This window comes from Lipophrys pholis (genome assembly GCF_963383615.2).
Source record: "Lipophrys pholis genome assembly, chromosome: 12".
NCBI lineage: Eukaryota > Metazoa > Chordata > Actinopteri > Blenniiformes > Blenniidae > Lipophrys > Lipophrys pholis.
In genome coordinates, this window is record NC_137641.1 from 2147998 (window position 1) to 2174497 (window position 26500).

The 26500-nt window shown below is 46.2% G+C and overlaps 1 protein-coding gene across 1 annotated transcript in view; it reads left to right on the forward strand.

The window, feature by feature from the left end:
* Positions 1 to 193: 193 nt before the first annotated feature.
* Positions 194 to 26500, forward strand: part of gfra2b (GDNF family receptor alpha 2b) — a gene marked incomplete at both ends in the record, with an annotated part of 62747 nt that continues 36440 nt past the window's right edge. Inside the window, 2 exons of the mRNA XM_080477015.1 lie at positions 194 to 248; positions 3800 to 4081. Of these exons, the coding sequence (XP_080333141.1) occupies positions 194 to 248; positions 3800 to 4081 (337 nt within the window). The remainder of the gene's footprint in view (positions 249 to 3799; positions 4082 to 26500) is intronic.

The window sequence follows — 26500 nt, forward strand, 5'->3', positions numbered from 1 at the left end:
GGAGCGGCGGCTGGAGGTTCACCGGGACCGAACATGCGCTCCGAGCCGGGTTGTGCGCCCGCCGCGCGGCTGTGACCGCGGCTCGCGTTCCCCGATACCCGGGACGCAGCACCGGCTTTCCTCCCGCTCCGGCATGAGGGGGGTGGACTGAGACACCCCGGGACACCGAGAGGGACACCGACCCGCTTCCGTCATGACCGCACGAGACATGGTCCTCATCCACTGCATCCCCGCGCTGCTCGTGCTGGGTGAGCACACACACACACACACACGCACACACACACACACACACACACACACACACACACACACACACACACACACACACACACACACACACACACACACACGCACACACACACACACACACACACACACACACACACACACACACACACACACACACACACACACACACGCGCGCGCCCTTGCGAGCGCACGGGTCAGGTTCCACCTGTAATAGTCACGCGCTCATGATGCTCAACTGATGCTCCTGAAATACCTGAAGACGAAGTGTGTGTGTGTGTGTGTGTGTGTTTTCATAAATACTGCATCCAACTATATATAGCTGCATGAGAATTGATCATAGAGTGAATTTCCACACACACACACACACACACACACACACACACACACACACACACACACACACACACACACACACACACACACACACACACACACACACACACACACACACACACACACACGTCTCCAGAATTTGAATCTGCTGTTCGTCCCACCGTTTTACAGGCAGGCTGTAACTTTATCTGTGAAAGTAATCCCATAGTTCCACAGAGAGTACAATAGTCTCTCCTCAGGGCGGTGGTAGGTGGAGGTGTTGGGTGGAGGTGGTGGGGTGGAGTGGAAAGACAGGTCGGGTCTGCACTGGAACCAGAAGGTCAGATCCATGTCGCCCCCTGGTGGTAGGAGTGATCATGGCTGGAGGGAGGCCGTTTATACGCAACGATTTCAAGTGAAAACGTAAAACCTTCATAGCGTTTTGAGGTTTGTTTCCATGACAACGGAGCTCAGAATCATCAACGCCTCATGAGGCAAAACTTTTTAAAAAGGCGCCAACTTGTGTAAACATGTTGTCATGTAAACAAGTGAAACCGATTTGCCAACTATAGTGGTTTAACTTGAAAACTACATAGTTTTCAGAACGTTACTGCACAAAAGTGAAACTTTCCTAAAATAGAAATGTAACAACTTGTGTTTTTACTTGGTGGGGGAAGCGAACCTTAATAAGGTATTTTAAGATTTTATTTTTAAAGAGATGCTACTCTTACTATAGTCCAGGACATAAGGTCCCATCTATATCATATTTGATTAACAGGTGGACGCTGATGATTGGAGTTTGTTGATTGAGATGCCCCCTTGTGGCTCTTGGTAGTACTGCACATTGTGTTGCTGCTGCGATAATTTTAGTGGTTAATATAACTTCTATGACTCTAATAGAAATGACCCAGCGACGTTTCTGAGCAGAATCTCTTAATAAATCTTAATCTGCTGAGCCGACTTGACTGACAACTCACTGCGTCTCTGGTTGAATACTCCTCCTGCTACGTTCTGATTGGCCGGCTGGCCAGCCAGGAAGACGGGAAAAGTTTTGGGTTTCTGCGAGATGTTCCGGTCAAACATTGATTGTTGGATGGGAGAGAGTTTGGTTTGTGGTTGCAGTGCAAACAGACTCAGAGGTGGAGAGAAGAAGCAGCTGCTTTTGTCTTCAACTCCATCGGACCTCGGCTTGAATCTGTAATGAGATTTAAACTGCAGCCAGTGTGACTGAACAGACAACAATGGTCAAAATAACAGAAGATCACCAAGAGACAAAAACCAGCAGAGAGACAGAGAATCATAACAAAATGATTTTACCACAATGTAAACACAACACAACAGAACACAACAGTGTACACAAATAAATAAATAAATATACACAACATAACCATAACGAGCTGAACATCAACCTGGACGACTCTTAAAGCAAACACAATAATTAGTTTCTTCCTCTAGGAGATGAAAACCCACAAACATCTTAAAATTCATAGAAATATTCCCAAAGACTGTGAAATGACCAGAGATTCCAGAGAGACCACAGATTACCACAGATGATCACAGATAACTGCAAATTACTAAATATAACATCAGATTACCACAGATTAGCACATGTTATCACAGATTATTAAAGATTACTACAGATTATCACAGATTACTACAGATTACACCAGATTGCCACAGATTATCACGTTATCACATATTATCACAGATAAACCACAGATGATCACATATTATCACATTTTATTAAGGATTACCACAGATTATCACAGATTACATTGGATAACCACAGATTATCACATTATCACATATTTTCAGATTACCACATATTATCACAGATTACCACATATTACCATAGATTACAACAGATTACTACAGATGATAACATATCATCACAGATTACCACAGATTACCACAAATTTTCACATAATATCAGCGATTACTACATATTACCATAGATTACAACAGATTATCACAGATTATCACAGATGACCACAGATTACCACATATTATCACAGATTAACACAGATGATCACAGATTACCACAGATTATCACATAGTATCACAGATGACCACATATTACCATAGAGTGCAACAGATTATCACAGATTACCACAGATTATCACATATGATCACATATAATCACAGATTGCCATAGATTAGAACAGACTACGGACAGGGCCGATCCGATCCAGTATTGGTATTGGGTTCTGGTACCAACATAATTCACGGATCAGAAATATCCGCTCCAACCTGCAGAGGTTCCTGATCCATGATCCTGGTCTGATCCATGATCCTGGTCTGATCCATGATCCTGGTCTGATCCATGATCCTGGTCTGCTTCATGGTGCTGAAATGATCCCCAGTGTTTCCCTGCTGCTGCTCTGCTCGCTGGCTGCAAACTGTGGACTGGAAGCACTGCTGTTGGTGCTCCGTTGCTAAATCATTAATAATAAAGGATTAATAAAGTCATTCTGAGGTTCTAAAGGTAGAACTAGTTTATGATGAGATGATGACGTCACTCAGACCCCCACATTGTCCACATGGAACTAAAATACTTTGTACTGCTTCCTTTTCTGTCCTGATACTAACCTCAAGTTGTCTTTAGAGAGAATACATGTATACATTAGTACATTTCATACTTTACTGTAGAGAGTTTATTACAGCCTCATATAAAGTCAACAACAATGATAATAACAATATTAAAGTAAACAGCTCTGGTATCTGAATAGTATCAGCAGATATACAAATTTAAGTATCAGGATCAGAAGTGAAAAAAGGTGGATCGGGGCTTCCCCACAAGAGATTACGACAGATTATCAGAGATTAGCGCAGAGTATCACAGATTATTACAAATCATCACAGATTAACACAGATTATCAGTCAGAGACACCACCTGAACACAAAACAGTTTGAACTAAACAGAAACGTCACGAAAACAAGTCGTCTGGAGAAAAACACAAAACATCAAAAGTACAGAAAGTTTAAACAAAATGAGCATAAATAAAGGACCACAAAGGCCCCGCCCACTGATGATGTCACCAGAAACAGGAAACAGGAAACAGGAAACAGAAACAGGAAGTTCTTGTTTACATCATGGAAGTGTGTGTGTGTGTGTGTGTGTGTGTGTGTGTGTGTGTGTGTGTGTGTGTGTGTGTGTGTGTGTGTGTGTGTGTGAGTGAGTGACCTGGACCCCCCGGACCGTCTGGGTATCTAACCTGTGTTGTGTGTGTGTTCTCAGGTGTGTGTGTGTGTGACCTGGACCCCCCAACTCTGGACTGTGTCCAGGCCTCGGAGCTGTGTAACCAGAACAGCCAGTGCAGCTCGCGGTACCGCATCATGCGGCAGTGCCTGTCGGGGGGGGAGCGCGAGCGCAGCTCCATGCTGGCGTCACGGGAGTGCCAGGGGGCGCTACAGGTGCTGCAGGACTCTCCACTGTACCACTGCCGCTGCAGGAGGAGCATGAAGAAGGAGCTGCAGTGTCTGCAGAACTACTGGAGCATCCACATGGGCCTGACCGAAGGTACACACACACACACACACACACACACACACACACACACACACACACACACACACACACACACACACACACACACACACACACACACACACACACACAGCAGAGAACAATGAGCTCTAAACATGAACACTGGTAGAACACGGACATTCTAGTGGACAGACCACCAAGTTGGATTGTTATTACGGTGACTGTCAAAATAAAAGTACCAAGTTCAGGAGAACATGGACTGGGAGTCATGACACCATGGAGGAAGCTTTTTTATGATTGGCTCTACTAAGTGTGTGCTGAACTACTGGTGACTACCAATGTGGGACCAGGACCAGGACCAGGACCAGGACCAGGACCAGGACCAGGGCCAGGGCCAGGACCAGGACCTGCGTTTCAGAAAATTTAGATTTCCCCCTGTTTCCATGGCAACAGAGCCAGAGGATTTTCATAAAGTTGTGTTTTCAGTGACTCTGTTGTTGGTTTGTTTGTAAACGAGGCCTCGGTGTTATAATTGTCATTGGTGAAAAAGTGTGGCGAGTCATTAGCTTTAGCAGTAGCGTCTCTCGCCGTACTCGACACTTTTTGCTCACGATTGGCATTAGCCTTAACTGTTTGAACCGTTTTTCTCTGTGACCATTTCACTGAACGCCTGTTTACTGGCGCATTAGTACCGTAGCACCATGAAGGACTGTAAGCAGCATTAGCAGGAGCATTAGCATCAAAAGTAGCTTTAATGCTAGGTTTCGCTTCGTTCTTCAGTATTGTGTATGTGAAGTCGCCACCACTGAGAGAAACTTTATAAACAGCTCATTTCAGTGGACGTCATTTGATTGTTTGAATCTATTCTGAACTTCGGAGGCTTTCTTTTTATCTGAGGTCCGTTGGTGGGCTCGCCCCCCCATCCCCCTCCCCCATCCCCCTCCTGCGACCACCCCCCCATCCCCCTCCAGAGACCACCACCTACCCCCACCCCACCCCCCTCCAGAGACCACCACCTACCCCCCCCCCCCCCCCGCCCCATCCCCATCCCCCTCCCGCGACCACCACCTACCCCCCCCACCAACCAACCCACCCACCACCACCCCCGTAATTTCCGCCCTTGCCTCTGTGTGACTTCCCGCCCGGATGTGTTTCCTTCTTCCTCCCTTGCTGCTGCGCCGCACTTTGATGCAATTCGCCGGATATCAGCGTTTGATCTGATCCCCGGTGTTACCCTCGGCTCCGGAGTCGCGCTGCCGCTCACACGCTCGCCGCTCACACGCTCGCCGCTCACACGCTCGCCGCTCACACGCTCGCCGCTCACACGCTCGCCGCTCACACGCTCGCCGCTCACACGCTCGCCGCTCACACGCTCGCCGCTCACACGCTCGCCGCTCACACGCTCGCCGCTCACACGCTCGCCGCTCACACGCTCGCCGCTGCGCTTTAATCAGGGTCTGGTTGCTTTAAAAGCGCCTGCAGACTCATCCTTTAAAGTCGGTGAGTGAAGACAAGCAAGCTTATTAATCTGCTGTCACATAACGTTAGCAGCTTGTTTTAGCTCTGCTGGTGTCAGCGGATACACAACCAGGCTACAAGCAGTGACACAACCAGGCTACAAGCAGTGGCACAACCAGGCTACAAGCAGCGGCACAACCAGGCTACAAGCAGTGACACAACCAGGCTACAAGCAGCGACACAACCAGGCTACAAGCAGCGACACAACCAGGCTACAAGCAGCGACACAACCAGGCTACAAGCAGCGACACAACCAGGCTACAAGCAGCGACACGACCGAGCTACAAGCAGCGACACAACCAGGCTACAAGCAGCGACACAACCAGGCTACAAGCAGCGACACAACCAGGCTACAAGCAGCGACACAACCAGGCTACAAGCAGCGACACGACCGAGCTACAAGCAGCGACACAACCAGGCTACAAGCAGCGACACAACCAGGCTACAAGCAGCGACACAACCAGGCTACAAGCAGCGACACAACCAGGCTACAAGCAGCAACACGACCGAGCTACAAGCAGCGACACAACCAGGCTACAAGCAGCGACACAACCAGGCTACAAGCAGAGACACTCCACGAACAGATACACTCTGCTAACAAGCTACTTATTACTGCGGTAGTTCACAGTGTAACCTGAAGGTGGCAGCATTCTGAAGCCAAACAAAAGTGTCTCATTGGGTTCTTGTGACGAGAACAAGGCTTCATGCTGCAGCTCCTTCGCTATCAGACAGGTTTCATGAGGGAAAAGCCACGACGAAGACGTCAATGATAATGAAGATGACGATGATAATGACGACAACGAAAATGACGATGACAGGGAGAAGAATTGCTCTATATCGTTGACAGACTGAAGTGATGCGCTCTATTAAAGCCACATCAGTCGTTAGCATCACACGCGTGTAAATGGTGGCACACCTCAGGGATCTGTATGTGGACCTCGACCATTGTCTCACACTTGAATCGAGGTGAGCAGTCTGGTAATATACAATAACTGGTTAGTTTTCTGAGGTTTTCAGCTCATCATTGACCTGAAGTAGTAAAAGACTTTGTTCTGCAGAACATCTTTCAGAAGTGGGCAGAGAATAAACTCCTCCTGTCAGATCAACTCCTCAAATTCTGAAATCGAGACGTTTCTGAGCTCAGTTGACCTCATGAAGGTGTCCATCACCAGGCTAGGACCAGGACCATGAGGCCAGGACCTCATGAAGGTGTCCATCACCAGGCTAGGACCAGGACCATGAGGCCAGGACCTCATGAAGGTGTCCATCACCAGGCTAGGACCAGGACCATGAGGCCAGGACCTCATGAAGGTGTCCATCACCAGGCTAGGACCAGGACCATGAGGCCAGGACCTCATGAAGGTGTCCATCACCAGGCTAGGACCAGGACCATGAGGCCAGGACCTCATGGCCCCCCACAGAGAATCCTGCTCTTTACTCGTACGTTGTTTAGGATTAAGGAGGCTCCTGCTCAGATAAAGACCCTGCATTCTCATCGAGGTAAAACCAGGTCACCACTCCGTCAGTCAACCCCGTCAGTCAACCCCGTCAGTCAACCCCGTCAGTCAACCTCGTCAGTCAACCCCATCAGTCAACCCCGTCAGTCAACCTCGTCAGTCAACCTCGTCAGTCAATGCCGTCAGTCAACCCCGTCAGTCAACCCCGACAGTCAACCCCGTCAGTCAACGTCGTCAGTCAACCCCGACAGTCAACCCCGTCAGTCAACGTCGTCAGTCAACCTCGTCAGTCAATGCCGTCAGTCAACCCCGTCAGTCAACCCCGTCAGTCAACCTCGTCAGTCAACCTCGTCAGTCAACGTCGTCAGTCAACCCCAACAGTCAACCCCGTCAGTCAACGTCGTCAGTCAACCTCGTCAGTCAATGCCGTCAGTCAACCCCGTCAGTCAACCCCGACAGTCAACCCCGTCAGTCAACCCCGTCAGTCAACGCCATCAGTCAACCCCATATGTCAACGCCGTCAGTCAATGCCGTCAGTCAACCCTGACAGTCAACGCCATCAGTCAACCCCAACAGTCAACCCCGTCAGTCAACCCCGTCAGTCCACCCCGTCAGTCAACTCCGACAGTCAACGCCATCAGTCAACCCCGTCAGTCAACCCCGTCAGTCCGTCCCGTCAGTCAACTCCGACAGTCAACGCCATCAGTCAACCCCGACAGTCAGCCCCGTCAGTCAACGCCAACAGACAGCCCCGTCAGTCAGCCCCGTCAGTCAACCCCGACAGTCAACGCCATCAGTCAATGCCGTCAGTCAACCCCATCAGTCAACCCCGATAGTCAACTCCATCAGTCAATGTCGTCAGTCAACCCTGACAGTCAACGCCATCAGTCAACCCCGACAGTCAACGCCATCAGTCAATGCCGTCAGTCAACCCCATCAGTCAACCCCGTCAGTCAACCCCGTCAGTCAACGTCGTCAGTCAACCTCGTCAATGTGTTCAAGTGAAAACCCAAAACTTCCATTGTGTTTTATTTGTCTGTTTAAAGACATCGGAGCTCGGAGCTGCTGAAAATTTTGAAAACGCTCCGAATCTGTCATTGTGTAAACGCAACTATCTGAAATCACTTGGGCTATGTTTCCGGGGAGACGGCAGAAACTCTGGTCCGGGTCCTGGTCCTGGTCCCAGACCCGATCCTGGTCTGGGTCCTTGTCCTGGTCTTGGTCCCACGTTGGCAGTAACTAGCAGTTCTGTACATGCTCAGTAGAGCCAATTAGAACAGTTTCCTCCGTGGTGTCATGACTCTCAGTCCATGTTCTCCTGAACTTGTTACTTTTATTTTGACGGTCACAGTATTAACGATCCAACTTGGTACTTTTACTTTGACAGTTACCGTGATAACAATCTAACTTGATAGTTTTATTTTGACAGTCACCGTGATAACAATCCAATTTGGTACTTTTATTTTGACAGTCACCATCATAACAATCTAACTTGGTGGTCTGTCCACTAGAATGTCTGTGTGTGTGTGGCTTCAGTACTAAAGCTAACAACAGCACCAACTAGTGGACCAACATGACAACTAGATTGTTTTCAGTCTTTCCGACGGGGCCTCAGTCTGCTGTTGCGAGAACAAAAACTATTTTGACACTAAGTGTATCGATCATGTGACGTGGTACACCTCGTGTGTTCAGGCGTCTCATTCTGGGTCATACCAGCGAAACGTTCCTCCAGGTCGCCTGGTTCCCGGCGAGGAAACCAGGTGAGAGACGAGACCATAACTCGGCTCCTCCTGAAATCCATTCAATTCAGCCACAATAAGCTTCCAAAACAAAAAGCAGATTCCTCAGCAGATTCCTCCCTCGAAAAGTCGGAGTCCAGGCGCAGGTTTCACCATCAGAGACTTTCGCGGCTTGTTTGTTCTCGCCTGACAACAGACTGAGTGTGATTACTGGTTTATCTCAATAAAAATAAGAAAAAATGTTAAAAACAATAAAAGTCCACCTCTCAGATTGAGTTAAAAGCCAAAGAGAAAAAGTGTGTTTTTAGAGAGGTTTTAAAAACAGGAAGTGAGTCGGCCTGTTTGATGTGCAGAGGAAAGTCATTCCGACTGAAAAGGCAGGATCACCGCTCTGCTTCCTGTTGGTCTGAGGGACAAACAACAATGACTGACCTGCCGACCTGAGAGAGCGAGGGAGTGTACGGCCGGAGCAGGTCGGGCAAATACTGTGGGGCGAGGCCATGAAGACATTTAAAAATGAATAAAAGAATTTTAAAATCAATCCTGAAACAAACAGGAAGCAGTGAACCGAGACTAAAACTGTGTGATGTGCTGGTGTGTTCTGGATCCTGTTAGAAGTCGAGCAGCGACATTTTGGATCAGCTGAAGACGTGAGACGGAGGACTGGCTGAGCTCAATGTAAAGTACACTGCAGTAATCTAAATGAGTGGTGATAGAAGCCGGGATTAAAATCCCTAAATGATCCAAGGACAGGGAAGGTTTCACTTTGGCTCCTTGTCTCAACTGACCACTGATTTCAGTTGTAGATCTAGTTTAAGATGTGAGTCCAGTCTGACGCCGAGGTTTTTGGTCGAGTGCATTAATTGTTGCCTTAGAGGACCCAGATCAACATGAACCTTGGTGGAACCACTGGGCCCAAACAACATGACCTCGGACTTCTCATTGTTTCAATGTAAAAAGTTCAGGGACGACCAGGACCTGACTTCAACGAAACACAGTCAAGGAGTGGATTCATGGAAAAATCATTTTCTTGATTCAGAGGAAAATAAATGTGTCTGTCGTCAGCATAAGAATGAAAAGTGATTCCACGTTTCTGGAGAACCGATCCTAGAGGAAGGAGGTAGAGGGAGAATAGAAGAGGGCCAAGTATAGAGCCTTGAGGCACTCCACATGGAAGAGGTGCTGCAGAGGACTCTACGGTTCCAACAAGGACACAGAAACTTCTCTCCTCTAAATACCACCTGAACCACTTTAAAGCACCGCCCCTTGTGTCCACCAAGGTCTCCAGATGGGACAGGAGGACCTGATGGTCCACTATGTCCAAGGCAGCTGGAAGGTCCAACAGAACCAGAGCAACTTAGCAACCAGATTCTGTGGCCAGGAAGAGATCATTAAAAACCTTCAGCAGTGGCGACTCAGTGCTGGGAAGGTTCTAAACCCAGACTGAAACACCTCCGGAATGTTCTGCTCATCCAAGAAGGACTTTAGCTGATGATAAACTATTTTCTCCAAAACCTTAGAAAGGAAAGGAACCTTGGAGACGGGCCTGGAATCTGAGAGCCCAGAGGGTCTGAGCCAGGCTCTTTAATCAAGGTGTCACCACTGCATGTTTAAAGCTCACAGGGACACTCCCATTCACCAAACTGCTGTTTAACATGTGGAGGACAAACGGTGCCAAGGTGGGAAGATGCTCTTTAAAAAGACGAGGTGGAACTGGATCATTGGGGATCCAGCAGGCTTCATATGGCCAATGGTCTCTGTTAGATAAGGCTGGCTGACCAGCTCACACTGCTCTAGATCAGCAGAGCAGGGGACAGAGGTAGAGGGGACAAAAGCAGGACTGCTAATGAGGGTCCTAATGTCCACAACCTTATAGTGAAGCAGCTCTGGAAGCTCTCACACTCCTCTGAGGAGTTCTCTGGATGCTCTCTCACACCTCTGAGGAGTTCTCTGGAAGCTCTCTCACACCTCCGAGGAGTTCTCTAGAAGCTCTCTCACACCTCTGAGGAGTTCTCTGGAGGTTCTCTCACACCTCTGAGGAGTTCTCTGGAAGCTCTCACGCCTCTGAGGAGTTCTCTGGAAGCTCTCTCACTCTTCTGATGAGTTCTCTGGAGGCTCTCTCACACCTCCGAGGAGTTCTCTGGAAGCTCTCTCACACATCTGAGGAGCTCTCTGGAAGCTCTCTCACACCTCTGAGGAGCTCTCTGGAGGCTCTCTCACTCTTCTGAGGAGTTCTCTGGAGGCTCTCTCACACCTCTGAAGCGTTCTCTGGAAGCTCTCTCACTCTTCTGAGGAGCTCTCTGGAAGCTCTCTTACTCTTCTGAGGAGCTCTCTGGAAGCTCTCTTACTCTTCTGAGGAGTTCTCTGGAAGCTCTCACACCTCTGAGGAGTTCTCTAGAAGCTCTCTCACACCTCTGAGGAGTTCTCTGGAAGCTCTCTCACTCTTAAGAGGAGTTCTCTAGAAGCTCTCTCACACCTCTGAGGAGTTCTCCGGCTGGTTGTGGAGCATTGAGAACAGAGTTTATGGTTATAATTAAAACACGAGGATTGTGACAGTTGGAGATGATATCAGACAAATATTTGGTTTTAGCAGTTTTCAGCGTTCTCTGATAAGAACGCCAGCTGTTCCTCCACATCTGGAAGGACAGCTGTAACTTCTCCTTCTTCCACTTCTCTCAGCTCTCCTGCACTCTGGCCTGACAACAGCAGTGGTTTCATGGATCCATGCTCAGGTTGATGTTTAGAGAGCCTTGTTTCTAACGGAGCCACCACATCTAAAGTAGCTGGGCAGGATGAGTCCAGGTGGGAGGCCAGAGCCTCTCCATCTGGACTACAGGCCAGGAGGGGAGTCGGGCTGCTACATGTGTCAAAGGCAGTGGAAAACTGTGCTGCAGTGGAAGCCTTTAGAATGCGGCAGCGCTGCGCTGGAGCGCCAGGTTTCACCTTATGACGGGAGAGGCACATCAGAAACAACTGGCATGTGGTCAGAGAACACTGCATCACAGACTTCTAGGTTCCAGGGAATAGAACCATGTGATAGAACAAGATGGAGGGGAGGTCCCTGTTCTTGCGTGGGGCCGGACACAGACTGGACCAGATTAAAAGAGTCGATTAGATGGAGAAAGTCTTTGGCCAGCGGCTTCATAGGGCAACAGAGGTGGATATTAAAATCCCCAACCATTAAAACTCGGTCATATTTACACATTATTTCTGCCAAAACATCAGCAAAGTCCCCAATAAAGTCTTTGTTCTATTGAGGCGGTCTGTATATAACAGTGCAGAGCGTCGGGAGGACAGAGCCCAGCTTGAAGGAGTTCATCTCAAAGCTGGAATAAGATTTAGTTGAAGTGACTTGTTTACAATTAAAATGTTGCTTATAAACAGTCGCTATGTCTCCTCCTTGTCCTGACGTCCTCGGAGCATTAACATAAGTATAGCCATGAGGCAGAAGTACACAAAAGGCACTGGACTCACCGACGGCCATCCATGTGTCTGTTATGTATAAAAAATCCAATCCCTGGGAGGTAAAGAAATCCTTCAGAATAAAAGTCTTGTTGGCTAGAGATCGAGCATTAACCAGAGCCGTCCGAACTGGGACTGGATCTGGTGCATCAGCCGACGGTGGAGCCCGAGGAAGTGGCCGCAGGTTATGCAGGTTCGCCCCGAGCTCTGGACTGGCTTTAGCAGCATAAATACTGCCTGTGTTCAGCCTGTTCCACCGAGCCCCGAGCTTTACACATATGTTCAGTTGGTTTTGGGTTGTTTTATGCTACTTTAGAATTATCAATAGTGCTGTTCAAGTTAAAGTGCTTTTAGCAATGACGCTAGCCTTGTAGCCTCTCAGTAAAGACGTGAAGAGAGAGAGTGTGTGTGTGTGTGTGTGTGTGTGTGTGTGTGTGTGTGTGTGTGTGTGTGTGTGTGTGTGTGTGTGTGTGTGTGTGTGTGTGTGTGTGTGTGTGTGTGTGTGTGTGTGTGTGTGTGTGTGTGTGTGTGTGTGTGTGTGTGCAGGGCTGAATGAGCTTCCGGTGTTGAAGGTAATTGCTCAGACTGGATGAATCCTCCAAGCTAACAGATCGGGTCTTTTACTATTGACCGAAGCTAATTAGCATGCGTGCTAACGTGCGGGGCTCTAAGTATTCTGTCCAGTGAGCGGCCACGCGGCTCCTAATCACAGAGGTGCTCAGAGTTCAGAACGCTAAATTACACATTTACCACTGACATTGGTGTTTAGCACGCTGTCGAATAAACGGCTAATTTAGCAGTCTGACTAATGAGTGATGTGTTTAGCACGCAGGCTAATGAGCGAGCTGGAGGCTGATTAGTGTTTCTTTGCTGTTTGCTGTTTACTCATCTCATTCTCAGCTGCCGACACACACACACACGCACGCACGCACACACACACGCACACACACGCACACACACACGCACGCACGCACGCACGCACGCACGCACGCACGCGCACACACACACACACACACACACACACACACACACACACACACATTGAATGGCAGGACTGGGAGTGTTGATAGTGTCTCTCGTGTCGTCGCGACTCATCGAGTTCCTTCACAGCGAGTCTGAAGCTGAATGATCTCTGAGCAAACTGACTGTCGGTGTCACACAACATGCAGTTTCATTTCCACACGTCTTTGTCATCATACATGATTCTATACATAGATCATACAGCTCTATACATACATCATACAGCTCTATACATACATCATACAGCTCTACATATACAGTAAAACCTCTGATGTAGGGATGACCTAAAATCCAAGGGCAAGTGTCCCCTGAAGGCAGGTGTCCTCTCTTTGGGGGGACGGGTCACGAGGACAAAATGTAGGACCAGTTGATATTGAAGGAACCAAACACCAAATATGTTATGATTATTTAAAAGCACATAACTGAACTAATCAAAGATGTATACTATATATATAAATACATATATACACATGTACAATGGGGCAAAAAAGTATTTAGTCAGCCACCAATTGTGCAAGTTCTCCCACTTAAAAAGATGAGAGGCCTGTAATTTTCATCATAGGGACACTTCAACTATGAGACAAAATGAGAAAAAAAAATCCAGAAAATCACATTGTCTGATTTTTTAAGAATTTATTTGCAAACTATGGTGGAAAATAAGTATTTAGTCAATCACCAAAGTTCATCTCAATACTTCGTTATATACCCTTTGTGGGCCAGACGTTTCCTGTAGGTCTTCACAAGGTGTCCACAGTGTTGCTGGTACCTTGGTCCAGTCCTCCAGGCAGACCTCCTCTAGAGCCGGGAGGTTCTGGGGCAACACGGACTTTCAACTCCCTCCACAGATTTTCTATGGGGTTGAGATCTGGAGACTGGCCGGGCCACTCTAGGACCTTGAAATGCTTCTCCTGAAGCCCCTCCCTCGTTGCCCCGGCGGGGTGTTGGGGATCATTGTCATGCTGGAAGAACCAGCCACGGTTCATCTTCAGCCCTCGCTGATGGAAGGAGGTTTTCACTCAGAATCTCACGATACATGGCCCCACTCGTTCTTTTCTTTACACGGATCAGTCGTCCTGGTCCCTTTGCAGAAAAACAGCCCCAAAGCATGATGTTTCCACCCCCATGCTTCACGGTAGGTCTGGTGTTCTCTGGATGTACATCAGCATTCTTTCTCCTCCAAACACGACGAGATGAATTTTTAACAAAAAGTTCTATTTTGGTTTCATCTGACCATCTGACATTCTCCCAATCCTCTTCTGGATCATACAAAGGCTCTCTAGCAAACTTCAGACGGGACATTTCCCGGCTCGGGTTAGGGGGACTCGTCTGGCACTGCAGGATGTGAGTCCCTGGTGACGTAGTGAGTTACTGATGGTACCTTTGTTACTTTGGTCCCAGCTCTCTGCAGGTCGTTCACTAGGTCCCTTGTGTGCTTCTGGGACTTCTGCTCACCGTTCTTGTGATCATTTTGACCCCACGGGGTGAGACCTTGCGTGGAGCCCCAGATCGAGGGAGATTATCAGTGGTCTTGTATGTCTTCCATTTTCTAATAATTGCTCCCACAGTTGATTTCTTCACACCAAGCTGCTTACCTATTGCAGATTCAGGTTTCCCAGCCTGGTGCAGGACCACCATTCTGTTTCTGGTGTCCCTTGACGGCTCTTTGGTCTTGGCCATAGTGTTGAAAGTTAGTATTGAAAATGACTGATTGGAGCTTTTTGCGGCCGGTTTTGGTCCCGGGCCTCATGTTTGACTGAAGTAAACTTCACAGCAGCGCCCCCTGCTGGAGGCTGTCCCTCATTAATAAGGTGTTGTAACAAGTGTCTCTTCAGGGTGTCCAGGGTCTACTTTCACACGGATGCAGAGGCAGCATCTGCTTTTGAGTTCTTTTTATTTTAATCACAACTCCTGACTGTTGCCTGCCCAGGCTCCGGGTGTCCGTCCTTCTGGAGCTTCTCCCCCTTTTAAAGTCTTCCCAGCCGCTACTGTCAGGGAGGAGAGACACAATTAAACATTGATGTGCATCAGGTGTGTCGGCTCTCCTCCCCGCGCTGCCCTCACGCCGCCTCCCACTATTTATCCGCTCTTAACGGGTCACTCGTCCGAGGTTCTACTGTACACATAAGTTAGACGACTTTGAGCAGCTGTGCGCTGTTTTTTTGTCCGTCTTTTTCGAAGATTGACCATCCAAATGACGTCTGGACGTCTCGCTGCATTTAAACTGTGCAGTGAAATGGAGCTGCTGCTACTTAAACTGGCTCTAGCAGCAAAAATCCTGCCTGTGTTCAGTCTGTCCCCCTGCTTTGTCTGCTCGTCTGTTGATTTGATCTTGTTATTGAGCAACTCTACCTCAACCAATGAGAAAAGCGGGATTCTATATTGTCATACTCGTGTGTGAGTATGCTGTCAGCTCATTGGTCACAAAGCAGGAGAGGCGGTGAATAAGTTTACCGTAAGTTTTGATATAAAGCGCCCTGGTTGTCATAAATTCTATTGTCATTTTACAGACTATTTTTGACTCTCACGGTAATACGGGACAAAGTGCTACATATAGATCATAGAGCTCTACATAGAGATAATAGATCTCTATATATAGATCATAGAGTTCTACATGTCCTGTAGAATTAGGAACCATAGGTCTCTATGGCGGTTCTATGTGTGTGTGTGTGTGTAGGTTGTATATATATCAGTGGTTCTCAACCTTTTTGGGGTCCCGGACCCCCTGCATATTTAAGATCAACCCCGAGGACCCCCCCGTCCCCACCCCTGTAAATGTCATAGGACAGAGGTCCTCAATTATTTCCAGCCCGAGGGCCAAAATCAGACCAGCATGATAAACCAGGGGCCGGAACAGTCGCAGGTTTTTTGCAATATGTCAGTAAAAGTTGTTTTAATTGCAGATGTTTTAGCTGATGGTACCATTATTCATAGTGCCTGCCTCTTTACATATTGTGTGCCTGACAGAACTATTATGGACAATCTTTTCCTCCTGCTAGATGTTTTTGATGTTTGTTTGTCTCATAACAATGTTAATGTTGGTATTGTGTTTGGATCAGGAGAAGGCCTTCCACAGGTGGATCACTTGTGTTTGTTTTCTACACTGAGGACCTTTATTTTTGGTGATGGGTTTCTGTCATGGATCAGCTTATTGTACAGGTACATCTCAAAAAATTAGAATATCGTGAAAATGTTCAATAATTTTTCTCACTCATTTCAGAAAGTCAAACCCATATATGATCTAGGCTCATGACACATAGAGTGAAATATTTCAAGCCCTTATTTCTTGAAATGTCGATGATTATGGCTTACAGCTAATGGAAACCCAAAAATCAGAGTCTCAGAAAATTTGAATATTGTGGAAAAGTTCAGTTTTGGAAAGTCATGGGGTACATCCGAATTGTCCCCCCTAACTCCTGAACTATCGACTTTTCCTGAACCCTGGAAGTGTTTTGTGTGGCGGCCATGATAAGGACTGAATTCTCAATAAGCAAAGGAAAGGAGGCTGGTTGCTTCCTTTAAAACCTCCTTCAGCCTAGGAACCACTGATGCTTCCTTTAAAACCTCCTTCAGCCTAGGAACCACTGATGCTTCCTTTAGAACCTCCTTTAGCCTATGAACCACTGATGCTTCCTTTAAAACCTCCTTCAGCCTAGGAACCACTGATGCTTCCTTTAGAACCCCCTTTAGCTTAGGAACCACTGACGCTTCCTTTAGAACCCCCTTTAGCTTAGGAACCACTGATGCTTCCTTTACCAAAGGAGACCAGCTCATGTTCCCCCACAATTCCTTGCAGCGACAACATTTAAAGGAACCCGCTCATCGGAGCGTTCAGGGAAACTCAGGATGACTGAAAAAGGAGCAGATCATGTAACTTACCAAAGCAATGATCTGCCTAGAACAACTTGAAATCATCTAGAACCCAGATGAACTTTTTGTAGTTCATTTTCAGAAACTTGTAGTTCTTTCCCCACCATGGCAGACGTCACTAACTAGAGCCGCCGTCGCTTTATTATGACGTCACTAAGTGAAAGTCTGACTGCCTCACCACCGTGATCTCCTTTACTAACTCCTTTAGGAAGCCTCCTAACACCTTTACTAACTCCTTTAGGAAGCCTCCTAACACCTTTACTAACTCCTTTAGAAAGCCTCCTAACACCTTTCCTGAACTCCTTTAGGAAGCATCCTAACACCTTTCACTAACTCCTTTAGGAAGCATCCTAACACCTTTACTAACTCCTTTAGGTAGCCTCCTAACACCTTTCCTCAACCTCGTGAAGTCATCCAAGGGTTAAGGTAAAGTCGATAGTTAAGGAGTTCGGAGGGACAATTTGGACGTACCCATGGTGTCTCACCCTCATCAGCTAATGAAGTCCAAACACCTGCAAAGGTTCCCTGAGTCTTTAAATGGTCTCAGTCTGGGTCAGTAGACCACACACTCATGGGGAAGACTGCTGACTTGACAGATGTCCAGAAGACAGTCATTGAAACCGTCCACAAGGAGGCTCAGCCACTAAATGTCCTTGCTAAAGAAGCTGGTTGTTCACAGAGTGCTGGATCCAAGCATGTTCAGAGAAAGTGGAGTGGAAGGAAAAAGTGTGGGAGGAAAAGGAGCAGCAGCAAAAGGGAGGAGCGTAGCCTGGAGAAATTTGTCAAGAAAAATGCAGTGAAGAATTTGGGGAATCTTCACAAGGACGGACTGAGGCTGGAGTCAGCGCATCAGGAGCCACGAGGCACTGACCAATCCTAGACATGGGATCCTAATGTGGCTTCCTAGGGTCAAGCCACTCCTGAACAAGAGACCAGGTCAGAAGCGTCTCACCTGGACTGTGGAGGACAAGAACTGGACTGTTGCTCAGAGCACCAAACTCTTTCACATGAAAGAACATTTTAATCTCATTTGGAACTCCAGGTCCCAGAGTGTGGAGGAAGAGTGAACTCCAGGTCCCAGAGTGTGGAGGAAGAGTGAACTCCAGGTCCCAGAGTATGGAGGAAGAGTGAACTCCAGGTCCCAGAGTGTGGAGGAAGAGTGGAGAGGCTCAGAGTCCACCTTGCTTGAAGTCCAGAGTGAAGTGTCCTCAGTCTGTGATGATTTGTGCTGCCATGTCCTCTGCTGCTGTCCCTCCACTGGGTCTTCTGAAGTCCACAGTCAAGGCAGCATCCAGCAGGAACCTTTAGAGCTCTTCATGCTTCCTTCTGCTGACGAGCTTTATGAGATGCTGAGTTCATGTTCCAGCAGGACTTGGTACCTGCCCACACTGCCAAAGGTACCAAAGGTACCAAAGGTACCAGAAGTTGCTTCAATGACCCTGGTGGTACTGAGCTGGACTGGCCAGCAGACTGGCCTGAGCTGAACCCCAGAGACAATCTCTGGCTATTGTCCAGAGGACGGTGAGAGACACCAGATGACCTGAAGGCTGCTACCAAAGCTACCTGGGCTTCTTTACACCTGAGCAGTACCACAGGTTGATGGCCTCCAGGCCACGCCGCTAAGACGCAGTACTTCATGGTAAAGGAGCAGCCAAGTATTGAGAGCAGAGAGATGAACAGACTTTTCAGAAGCTTTACATCTTGGTTTAAAATATCCTTTTTTTCTTGAGCTTGTGTTATATTCTAATTTTCTGAGACACTGAATTTTGGGTTTTCACTCTCTGTAAGTCATAATCATCAACATTTCAAAAAAAAAAAAAAGCCTCTTCTGTAAGGGTGTATTGGAGAAAAGGTGAAGGTTTGTTGGTGGGACAGTCGAGGGATCGAGCAGTTCCCACTCTGCCTGGGGGGCTTCAGTGGGGGAGGGGGGGCCTGAAATTGCTTGGCGTGTTCTTGGGTACGGAGGGCTTTCAGGCAAAAACTGGGAGGGTGTTAAGGGTGTTTGTCCACATGGAAATGACTGCTACCCCAGTTGTCCTATAGGGGAAGAGTCCTGGTTGCCAATAACTTGGTCGCCTCGGCTCTTTGGCACAAGTTCAATGTCCTGACACCACCAAGGACTCTGGTAGAGGACATTCAGAGGGACATGGGGGATTTCTTCTGGTCTGGAAAACACTGGATTTGTGCTGCAGCGCTCTACCTGCCGGACGCCTGTGCTATGATAAACAGCTTTTCCTCCTGCAGCACGACGAGGTAGACCTTAATGGTTTGACACCGTTCTACCGCTCTGTGTTGCAGGATTGGTGGACTTTAAAGCATGAGCGTACTTCGGTTCTAAGTTCTGGTATATGGGTGTTTGGGGAACCCTTGCTGGTCAGTAATTTTCTGAAGACTCAGACGTAGCAATCTGCCAGCCTGCAAGAAGCTGGCTGCACCAAAATGGGTCACCTGATGAAGATGACTGCAACATCCATGGACAACATCACCTCCACCAGGCTCCTCAGCAGAATGGTCGATCTTTTTTAAGAGATGTTTGATTTTCACGGACCCCTTGCAATTTCACCACGGACCACTAGGGGTCCACGGACCCCCGGTTGAGAATCACTCGTATAGATTATGTAGATTCTACAGATATGTCCTACAGAACACACACAGGCATGTGGAATATGGGTACATTTGTAGATGAGATATTGTACCTCCATGTACAGGTTGTATACAATTAAATGCAGTGGGTCAAAGGGCAGACGATCAACGGTCAGACTGAGTTCCTGTTGTCTTTCTATTATCGCCAACCAAAGAACCTGGTTCCAACCTGCAGTGAGCAGAAGAACATGTGGAAGCTTCTCCAAAAGCTGGTGAAGACCAGACCGGCTGTTCCTTCAGGAACCTGAGGATACGGGTTTCACAGTACCACCAGAGCTGGACCAGAGTAGTTCTGAGGAGTCCACAACAACTAGACCAGAGTATTTCTGAGGAGTCCACAAGAACTGGACCAGATGAGGTCTGAGGAGTCCACCAGAACTGGACCAGAGGAGGTCTGAGGAGTCCATCAGAACTGGACCAGAGGAGGTCTGAGGAGTCAACAAGAACTGGACCAGAGGAGGTCTGAGGAGTCCACCAGAACTGGACCAGAGGAGGTCTGAGGAGTCCATCAGAACTGGACCAGAGGAGGTCTGAGGAGTCAACAAGAACTGGACCAGAGGAGGTCTGAGGAGTCCACCAGAACTGGACCAGAGGAGGTCTGAGGAGTCCATCAGAACTGGACCAGAGGAGGTCTGAGGAGTCTCATAATCTGCTGTAAACACTGAGATCTTGAAGCCATGCTACCTGGTATTGACGGTCCAGTGGAGGAGATTTTGGTCTTGTTTGTAGGACCTCAGCAGGTTGAATCTCCACAGTCTCCCTGAGGATGTCCATCCCTTCATGGCCTCACTGGACCTTCTTCTCGAGACTTCCAGCTCGCAGAGATAAAACCCTGTCAGACTTGTTTCTGAACAGGACGAGGATTTCTCTGGAGCCCAAAGACCGCCAGAGTCTCAGACCTCCGTCCTACAGAGCTCATTGGGGATGTAATGAGAAGCATATTCAGAGTGTGGATGTTTAAGTCTGTTGACACTGATGGAAACCTCCTGAGAAACACCTGACAACCTTTTGTGATCTGTGTTACCCTATGATGTGGATCTACACACAGGATGCTGAAGTACAAGATACTGCTCCTGTGTGTGTGTGTGTGTGTGTGTGTGTGTGTGTGTGTGCGTGCGTGCGTGCGTGCGTGTGTGCGTGTGTGTGTATTAAAGTCAACTTAACAGGCCAATTCAATTAAAAACACATTATCTCACAGTAATGACTCAAAAACAATGAATGATCACTCGATGGATGAAAATGACATGAAAATCTATTTGAAAATACTCCGTTGAACAGAACACAAAACTCAAATCTTTGATCATGGTACTCTATCCTGTCCAGCAGTGATACAATTAAAATAACAATACATAACTATCTTACAAAACTATCTTACCTCAGTGTTTCAATTGAACGTAACACGAACTATAAACAAGTCAAGTCAGATTGTTTTCAGACATCAAAGAAGTACCTGCAAAGTGTGTACTTGAGTAATATTACCGGAGTAGTTTGTTCTTCAAAAGTCTGCAGTTTTAGAGGGAAAGTTTTGTTTCCCAATCCTAGCATGATTACTTGAATGAGTGTTTTCCAGTCATTTTGGGTAATACAGGTGAAGAGTGTACTCCTGTATGTCCTTCATGTCTCTACCAGTCAATAGCAGTACCTCCCCCAGTACTATGGTAGTACCTTCCTCCAGTACGATGGCAGTACCTCCCTCCAGTACTATGGTAGTACCTCCCTCGAGTACGATGTTAGTACCTCCCTCCAGTACTATGGTAATACCTCCCCCCAGTACGATGGTAGTACCTCCCCCAGTACTATGGTAGTACCTCCCCCCAGTACGATGGTAGTACCTCTCTCTAGTACGATGGTAGTACCTCCCCCAGTACTCTGGTAGTACCTCCCTCCAGTACTATGGTAATACCTCCCCCCAGTACGATGGCAGTGGAGGTGCTCTGTGTTTGACCCCTCATGTTGAGGATCTTTGTTGACTACTGTCAGCCCCCCCCCCCCCCCCAGGATCTTAAAAGTGTGAGGAAGGAGAACTGACCTGCTTCATTGACTCACATTATGTACTATGAACTACTTTACCCAGGAAGCTCCAATATTTTGGTTCTTGCAGATTATGATCACTTATGAGTGAGATCAGTGGGGCTGTTCCGGACCCCTTTCATTTGATTTGAAGTATTTTGATGGGGTACTTTGGGAGCACGTTGCAGAGGTGGTCAAAGTGTTTGGATCCTTTACTTCTATAAAAGTCACACTGTGAAAATAACTTGATTTGATTGATGGAAGAAATCACGACCAGATTGCAGAAGAAAAGGAAGATTTGTTGGTTCCCAGTGATTCAGGTAATATCTGAGCTCTACTCACCTCTTAGTATTATAATTTATAATTAATTTTATTGTATGTATTTGTCTCAGTTTAAAATGTCTTCAAATGGGTAAAAACTCTGCTTCTGTGCAAGAATCCACAAAGTTACACAACTGACAGTGATATGAAGTTTCCTCAATTCTGCCTGCATCCTTTTGAGTGAGCCCCGTTGATTTGTGTACTTTGAGTGTATTATAGAGTTTTAATGTGTAGAGACAGTCTTTATGAAGACATGGGGGTCGGGGGTCCAGGGAGGCCTCCAGGTTTCAAACCGTCATGATGAAGCTAGTCGCCTCTCTTTTCAGCAGAAAATGTGCAGTACTGACAGATCCACTGTACTACATGATACTGCACTGCTGCACCTGAAAATATGGAAGAAAAAACCAGAACAGTTCAACTGAACTTCAAAGTGTTGAGTACTTGGTTAAGATTGAGTTCCAGTGATACTACGTTTCACGGGTCAAAGCAAGTAGATTCCTACTTCTTCCAGTTTGATGATATTTCTTTCTAGATGTGTAATTAATTGTTTTACAGTTACTTATTACATTAAATATGAAGTTACAAATCAAAAACCTACGATTACTTATTTTTCTAACGGTCACAAATTAAAAACGATGAATTTATTTTTAAGTCACAAAATAAAATGGACAATGGATCATTCTAACATTCACAAACAAAAATGTGCAAAGAAATACTATAGAATTATGTGACTAATACTCTAACTGAAATGTGCAATGAAGTTTTTAGTTACACATTTAAATGTGTAATAAACAAATATTTCAATAGTCTCAAACTACCACTACTACTAACATTATATTTTGAACAGTCCGAAATTAGAATGAAGAAACTTGATTAATTTATTAATAGTTTTATGATGATTCGACTGTAGAGACATTAACGTACGTCTGTACTGCCTGTTGTCCCCTTTTGTCCTCCCGGACTCAAACCAGCCTCATGGATCTGACTGATCTGATGTAATCTCCTAATTTGATCTTTACTTATGTTATATAAACTCTCAGATGCACGTTGCTTTGGATTAAAGTATCTGCTGGATGGTACAGTAACACTGTCTGTTATATAAATACACATCATAGAAGGATTCATTCAGTTTATGACGCATTAGGTGAATACCTTTAATTACTGTGTGTGTGTGTGCGTGCGTGCGTGCGTGCGTGTGTGTGTGTGTGCGTGCATGTGTGTGTGGACAGCTGACCGTCTGCTTCAGCCTGAAACCAGGACAGTGAACCAGAACATAAAGTTAAAGCAACAGGTTAAAGACACGGACCCGTATGGAACCAACCACCAGTACACCAGGTTGTAGTAGTATTGTACGTAATCAGGGCTGCAGCTACCGAATAGTTTTTTTCCAAGTATCAAAAAGAAAACATTAATAAATACTGCTTTTAAATTGTGTACTGTCACATTCTGAACAGGACTAAAGTCAGGAGCCCTGTCTCACCAGACAACGTAATGGTTTACAATAAAGTATTTACTCACCAAATCAGTGCTAAATGAAGTAATCCCACTACTCTGACGATAACTGAGATTGTTAGGAGCTCCAGGTGACTGGAGACGCGTGTGGACACGCTGTGCATGTCTGACAGAATACGCTAAGGACACTGGGACAATAAATCCTTTATCCTAAGTTCATGTAACTGGGAAACATCAAGTGAAGCAAGTTTTCCAACCCCTGATTACTACTTAATTATCTAAACGTAGTCTTCTCAACAGGCTAGGTGAGTTTGGTTAAATGATCTTTATCATTAATCTGTAAGTGAACATTGACAGTGGAGCCCCGACCAACAAGTGCTGCAGTCAGCAGCGTTGAACCGTTTCACCATCGGGCCACAGTGAAACAGTGAAACAGTCAAACAGTGAAACAGTCAAACAGTGAAACACATAGATGAACAGCAGAGTGAACAAAGTGCTCCACGTGTGAAATGCTGCTGGTTCCTTCAGGGTTAGTTACTACTTTATTTACTGTTTAAACCTTCGGATGAAAATAAACTTTATTTTTCAATCCTGCAGAACCTTCCCACTACCCACTCCTCTACATTACAGCCAGTCGTACTTAGTACTTCATTTCCATCATATTTTATTTCAGCTGTTTGTATTTGATGTTTTAAGGCTTGTTGTGGCTGTTTTTATAATAGAAACTGTGTGTTTATAATAGAAACTGTGTGTTTATAAGAGAAGCTGTGTGTTTATAAGAGAAGCTGTGTGTTTATAATAGAAGCTGTGTGTTTATAATAGAAACTGTGTGTTTATAAGAGAAGCTGTGTGTTTATAATAGAAGCTGTGTGTTTATAAGAGAAGCTGTGTGTTTATAATAGAAGCTGTGTGTTTATAATAGAAACTGTGTGTTTATAAGAGAAGCTGTGTGTTTATAATAGAAGCTGTGTGTTTATTAGAGAAGCTGTGTGTTTATAAGAGAAGCTGTGTGTTTATAAGAGAAGCTGTGTGTTTATAAGAGAAGCTGTGTGTTTATAAGAGAAGCTGTGTGTTTATTAGAGAAGCTGTGTGTTTATAAGAGAAGCTGTGTGTTTATAAGAGAAGCTGTGTGTTTATTAGAGAAGCTGTGTGTTTATAAGAGAAACCATCGTTCTATCTAGTTTATTTCTGCTTCCATCAGGTACATACTGCTAGTTAACAATCAAAGTAATCTAGTTACTCAATCCCGTCTGGTTAGAAAGAAATAACCTGTAAACTAATCTGCCTTCACAGAGTTTCTGGTTAATCACCTTCTTACAAACTATTCAGGCTTAAACTTTCCAACTAGTAAACGGATCCATTGATACAGTGAAAGTATTGCATAGAGTATCTCCTGTTGGAATACTGAGTACATCTGATCCAGTCACCTGAATGTTGCTGACTCAGCAGTTGTTTTAAAGCTGCTCTTTGTTTTTATATGAACTTTTGACTTCTGGTGTTTTAATTCAGGACGACTCATCAAACAATAAAAAACCTTCCACTTCAGAGCCGTTATAAATTAATTTGGGAAGTTGTAAAAAACACTCGGTGGGTATTTTCAGAAGTCACGTCCGCCGGAGACATTTTATACGACTGAGATAACAATGGTTGTAACTTCTCACCAAGTCTTGTAAGCTCATAACAATAATGAAAATAGTAGTAATAATACAGTTTTACTACATTTAAGATGGGTAAAGAGATAAAGTAACGGTGAGCAGACAGTCATAATGTCCGGTCGTCCCCGACGACCACAAAGAAACTGTCTGAAACTGTCTGAGAGCTTCAGTCACAAGAACTCTTCCTGGTTAGTGGATCCTGGCCGGGTTATGCAGAGTATTACTCTTCTGAGAGGAGAAGAAGGTTTAAGTTTTCTTAAGTGAAGATTCGTTGAACTGCTCCACCCAAAGGGCAGGCCCTCCCTCCTCTGACCTCTTCCCCTCTTCCTCCCTCCTCCTCCTCGTCCCACATCAAACAATAAAAAACTCCATTCGACTCCAAAGATCAGATTCAAGTTGTAAATAAAACAGTCATCTTTGGAACCCTACACCAAAAGGCGTCATAAAACAATTTGAAGAGTTGTTAAAAACCTATTACATTTTTCAAAGACCCTCTATAAAACCAGAAAAACTCTTTTGAAAGCCATAAAACGACCATAAAAACCCCTAATTACACCTTCTGTGACCACCTCCCCCTCTAAGCCCCGCCCCTTTTAGGCCAGACATCCCATAAATCACCTCGTTTGACACAAAGTACATTTTTATATCTCTGAGGTTTCCTTCAAGTATGTTTAGTAATTGTACAGGGTGTGGTATTGGTGGTGTGTGTGGGGTGGCGTAAGGCCTACGCTATCAATGGTAACAAATGAGTTGATGAGGAAAGTGTTAGGAACCACTTAGGAACCACTCAGGAACCACTTAGGAACCACTTAGGAACCACTCAGGAACCACTGCACTAGGGGGCGCTGCTTGGTCAGGAGGGTTGATGGTTTCAGGGCCTTTGTGCAGATTCAGGTTTCTACCGCAGCCTCTCTGCTACCGGGCGAGTTCAGCCTCTGCAATGGAACTTTACAGAACATATGAAGTTGGGCCATGCCACGCACTCTCTTCCTCCTCCTACTCCTCCTCTCAGCACTAATGTATAGTATGTGTGTATTCTGCTGCTCTCAAACTGACTGGAAAACATCTGGATGTGTGTTTGAACTCCTCTGTGTCATCATCATCATCATCATCATCATCATCATCATCATCATCATCATCATCATTTGTCTGACACTCAGAGGTTTTATTGGGTTCCTCACCTGCTCCTTTTACCTGAGCAGCAGCTTGTGTGTGTGTGTGTGTGTGTGTGTGTGTGTGTGTGTGTGTGTGTGTGTGTGTGTAGGGTGAGACTGATGTTCCAGCTTCACGCACACACAACTGCTCTGT